This window comes from Carlito syrichta, unplaced genomic scaffold (assembly GCF_000164805.1).
Source record: "Carlito syrichta isolate Samal-C Ts95f unplaced genomic scaffold, Tarsius_syrichta-2.0.1 Scaffold315198, whole genome shotgun sequence".
NCBI lineage: Eukaryota > Metazoa > Chordata > Mammalia > Primates > Tarsiidae > Carlito > Carlito syrichta.
In genome coordinates, this window is record NW_007259294.1 from 868,324 (window position 1) to 873,314 (window position 4,991).

Here is a 4,991-nt window from a genome sequence, read left to right on the forward strand (position 1 = left end):
CTCCAGTCTGGGCGACAGAGTGAGACTCCAATTCAGAAAAAAAAAAAAAAGAAATTCTCTCATTCAAAAAGAGATTTTTCATCTGATAAGAGGCTAATGGAAACAAACAAAATCTGAGATATATTTCTGTTCCAACATACAGCTTGAGGCATGTCAAATCAAAATCCCTGTTATTGTCACAATTGCCAACCAGGAAAGAACAAAATCGCATTTCCTTTCCACACAGGAGAGAAAAACTGAAGGCAGAATAAATAACCTAATTTTGTTTATTTACCAATGTGCACATGTCCTATGAAATCTAATGTGGACACAGCACTTGAGTTGCAAAAGCAGCTCAAGCTTCCCTGATCAGCATCTTCCCAGAGTGCCCCAAATTTCTAGGCTCCAGTTTCACATGCTGGAAGTTTTCCAGGTGGACCTGGTTAAACGTCCAAAGCTGTGGGTAAATGCAAATCAGCATTGTTGCACATTGTGTGAAGGGGTTGGGGGAAGGCCATGTGCTTAAGCACCAGTGCCTGCTTGGAGGAGTGTGTGCATGGGGTTACCGTGCGCATGTGTAAGGGCGAGGAGTATGTGTGCATGCCCAGGTGAGAAACATTGATGCGTGTATGTGGGCTTGTGTTGTGTGTGTCCCCATGTCTCCATGTGCGTGTGTGTTCGGCATGGCGGTGCAGTCCTGACTTGTGGAGCTGGACCGCTTGGGTTAGGAGCATATGTTGTGTATGCTGGCAGGACACAGTGTCCTTGGCAGCAGCCCAGGCTGAGGAGGTGGAAGCCGGAAGACTCCGGAGCGGCACAGTGGATACAGGGCACAGGGACACATAGGAAAGCCCCTTCCCAGGTAGCCCCTTCCATCTACCTGTTCCCTTTTTACCCCCATCTCAGGCCCAGCGCTCAGAGCAGAAGGGGGTTGAGGACAAACTAACCTCATGGAACGGACAATGGCCTTGCTGGGCCACCCTGTGCTCTGTGGCTGGTAGAGTGGGTGGAAACCATTCAAAGGAGGCCGCTTGGCTGCACAGCCAGCCCATGTGGAGGGCTTAATCAAAGCCACATTTGGTTGGCAAAATCCCTGTCCCCTGAAGGATTGCAAGCCATGAAGGCAGATTTGGACTTGTTTAACATCACAGCTCGCTGACAACCACAACCATCCCACAACAAAATGTCTTCCTTCCTCAGGGTTCACTTCCCCTTGTAGGAAGAATTCAAACAGAGACTTGGCACTGGAGGGAGATTGGCAGAGAGCGGGGACCACTGGGGACTCTTTGAATTCTAACCTCCTAAGAGTCTTTATTTATTTATTTTTCTGATTGAGGTGAAATTCATACAACAAAAAATGAACCATTTAAAAGCGAGCAATCCAGGGACATTTAGTACATTCACCATGTCATGCAACCATCATCTCTACCTAATTCCAAAATGTTTTTATCATCCTGTTATGGACTAAAGGTTTGTATCCAGCCAAAATTTATATGTTGAAGCCCTAAGCCCCAGTGTGGCTGTATTTGGAGATGGGGCCTTTAGGGAAGTAATTAAGGTTAAATGAGGTGGGGCCTTGATCTGATAGGCTTAGTGTCTTTATAAAAATAGACATCCAGGACTGGTATGGTGGCTCACACCTATAATCCCAGCACTTTGGGAGGCTGAGATGAGAAGACTGCCTGAGCCCACAGGTTCGAGACCAGCCTGGGCAACTTGGTGAGACCTCGTCTCTACAATAAATCAAAAAATTAGCTAGACGTGATGGCTTGTGCCTGTAGTTCCAGCTATTTGGAAGGCTGAGGCAGAAGGATCACCTGAGCCCAGCGGGTCGAGGCTGTTGTGACCATGAACATGCCACGGCACTCTAGCCTGAGCGACAGAGTAAGACTCCGACTCAAAAAAAAAAAAAAAAAAAAAAAAGACATCGGAAAGTGTGCTCTCTCTCTCTCTCTCCTTTTTCTCTCCCCCCCCACACACACCAAGAAAAGGCCATGTAAGCACACAGCGAGAAGGCGGCTGTCTGCAACCTTCTGGGAAAACCCTCACCAGACACCAACCCTTGATTTTATTAATAGACTGCCAGTCTCCAGGACTATGAGTAAATAAATCTCTGTAGTTTAAGCCACCCAGCCACCAGCATCTTGTTGTGGCAGCCTGCGTCGACAAATATTCCAAAAGGAAACCCAATACTCATTAGGCAGTCACACCCCATCCCTCCCTTCCTCCAACCCCTGGCAAGCAAGTCTGCTTTCTGTCTCAGTAGCATGTATATTCCATTCTTTTTTATGGCTAAATAACATTCCATCATCTATCCATAGACATTCACTGTGTTTAATGCCACAATCTGCTTATCATACATCCCTCGATGGGATCTAAATTATTCCTACCTTTTGGCCATTGGGAGTAGTTCTGCTCTATACATGTGTGTGTTTGAGTGCCTGCATTCAATTCTTTTGTGTATAAACCTAGGAATGGAATTGCTGGGTCATATGGTAATTCTACATTTAGCTTTCTGAGGAACTGCCAGGCTGCTTTCCACAGCAGCTGCACCCTTTTACATCCCCACCAGGGTTGCACAAGGGCTGAGACTCTTCCACCCACTAGGAATCCTTCTGAGGCTGGAAGGGTTAGGCTGAACCGCCCCCCCCAGCCCAGGTCCCATCCAGGGAGGTCTGAACTGTCACAGCTGGAGTAGGGGGTGGAGCCTGGATCTCAGGTCCACAGGAGAGAGTTCTAAACAAAGGACCAGGTACACAATCCTCTCATATCCAGTTACCTCCCAGCTGAGGTGGGCATCTAGAGACTGCTGCCAGCTACCAGAGGTCAGGCTACAGGGGTTCTGACATACTCTAGTAGGGGAGATGGGAGACTCCTTGGTCACCAGAGCATAGATGCTCATATCTTGAGCCATGATTGCCCACTCTGAGTTATGGGTCCCAGTTTGAAATATGAGAGTACCCTGTAAGTCATGAGCGCCAACCTTGAGTCAGGCTTATAGAGATATCCCCATCTAAAGTGGGGCCATGCCAGTGACCAGTGAGGGCACAAAGGGATCCCTCCTCCTCTGTGTCCCTTGTCCTCCCCACTCCCATTACTCTCCTCCCAACTCACCCTTCCTCCTGTGCAGCCAAGGAGCTCTGAGAGAGCTTAGCTAAGTTCTTCGCATATTCTTCTTCAATTTTTATCCTGCAAAGGGAGAAAACCCAACATGTCAGCTCTCCAGTGCTAGATCGTGGGTCTGCCCCTGCTGCCTTGTATGTTATCAGCTGTGTGAAGAAGCCCACTAGACTGTAAGCTCTGAGAGTGTATGGCTCTTGTCTGTCTACCTGACACATAATAGGTGCTTAATATATATCTGTTGAATAAATGAATGTACAAAACTGTCTGAGTCTCCATCTCCTCATCTGAAAAGTGGGATCTTTCCAACTATCTTCTAGGACTATGAAGACAGAAATAGTCATTTTCACAGCTCCTAGCAGAGTTAGACCCATGAGAGGCCCTTAAATGAATGAATGCAATTCATGATGGACCACGAGGGACACCCAGTACTGGCCTCCTCTCCTTTCTGGGGCCCAGAACTCCCAGATGGCAGCAGTCTCTTGGAAGCTGGAACGGTGCATCTCCCTATCATCTTCCACCCCCCCACCATGCCTCTAATTGTCAAGCCTGCTGGGCACAAGTATTTCCATGGAAACCAGGCAGTGCCCAGAGCAGCAGCTCGATTTTATTTCCCAGGAGAAGAAAGTTGCCTTGGATGTGGCTTCCAGCAGACAGGCCCTTGACAGATTTGTAGGGAAACTCTCTGGGGGGTGTTCTGTATTATCCAGCACATCCATGTTAAGCATGTTGTCAGAGGATATCATTCACGGCCCAAGCAGACCTCTGGGCTGCGGTAAGAGACACAGAAGCTGTGCTTATGCCAATCAGAGGGCTTGGGCCTCAGAAAGCTCCTGAGCTATTATCTAGTGAGCAGAGAAGCTCCAGGGATGCTGCAGCTCCTGGTCACTCTGGCAACTGGTGCCCGAAAGGTGTGATGAAGGAGAAGGGGCGGCTGAGAGTCTGGCAGTGGCACTTGGCATGTTAATCATCGCACAATTAAGCACTGGGAGACTCCCAGTATCAGTCCTTCTCTCACTGCTTCGTTTTCACCTCTGGCCAGCCTTAGGCCCTCCCAAACCTAATCCCTGACCTGCCTCTGTCACTTCCTCTCCATTCCCCCAGCCTTCTCTGCAGCTCTCCCTGAGATACATGGACAGCCAGCCTCTACCTCCAGACTGTGGCCAAGAGATCTCTTGGAAAGCTGATCTATCCATGTCACGCTCCTGGCTCCTCAATGCCAACTGCGTGTGCCAGGCACAGGGGGGACGTACACCATCTGTCTCCTGAGCCTCACCTTCTGAACCAGCAACTGCTTCACGTCTGCCCCCTGCTCCACTTTCCTAAGCCAAGGCCGCAGCAAACCGGCCAGTAGTGTCTGTCCCCAAACCAAGCCCGCTTCCACCTCTGTGCCTCAGCTCTGGCCTCCCTGACTCTGAAAGGCCCTCCTTGTGAGGCCCCAAGGTGGACTGAGAGAAGTTACAGGTATCTGCATTTTCTCTGTAAAGTCCCAGGTTTCCTGAAATGGCAGATTCCATTCATTTGCTAATAAGATGTTGCTACGAACGTATAAACCTTAGCATGTTCAAGTTTTGGCTTCCACAGCCATTTTCCCACATGTCTGTTTTATACTATTGTTTTCTCGCACCCAAGCTATGCAACCTCTCAATGTCCTACCAGTTTAATGGGTCATAAAACAAGGAATTGATTACACACATTGAAAATAGGCCCCCTAAGGGAAGGAGGTGCTTTAAAACACCAAAGCACTATTACTTAATTACTATTGTTATCATTAAAAAAGAAATATTTTTTATCCAGGCTCAGGTGGCTCAGTCTGTAATCCCCTGCCTTTGGGAGGCTGAGGTGAGTGAATTGCCTAAGCCCGCGGGTTCGAGACCCGCCTGGGCAGGCGA

At 48.7% G+C, this 4,991-nt stretch overlaps 1 protein-coding gene across 1 annotated transcript in view; it reads right to left on the bottom strand.

The window, feature by feature from the left end:
* GAS7 (growth arrest specific 7) overlaps positions 1-4,991 on the bottom strand; it is a 247,056-nt gene that overhangs the window by 17,315 nt on the left and 224,750 nt on the right. Inside the window, exon 8 of the mRNA XM_008072471.1 lies at positions 3,094-3,168. Coding sequence (XP_008070662.1) covers positions 3,094-3,168 — 75 coding nt within the window. The remainder of the gene's footprint in view (positions 1-3,093; positions 3,169-4,991) is intronic.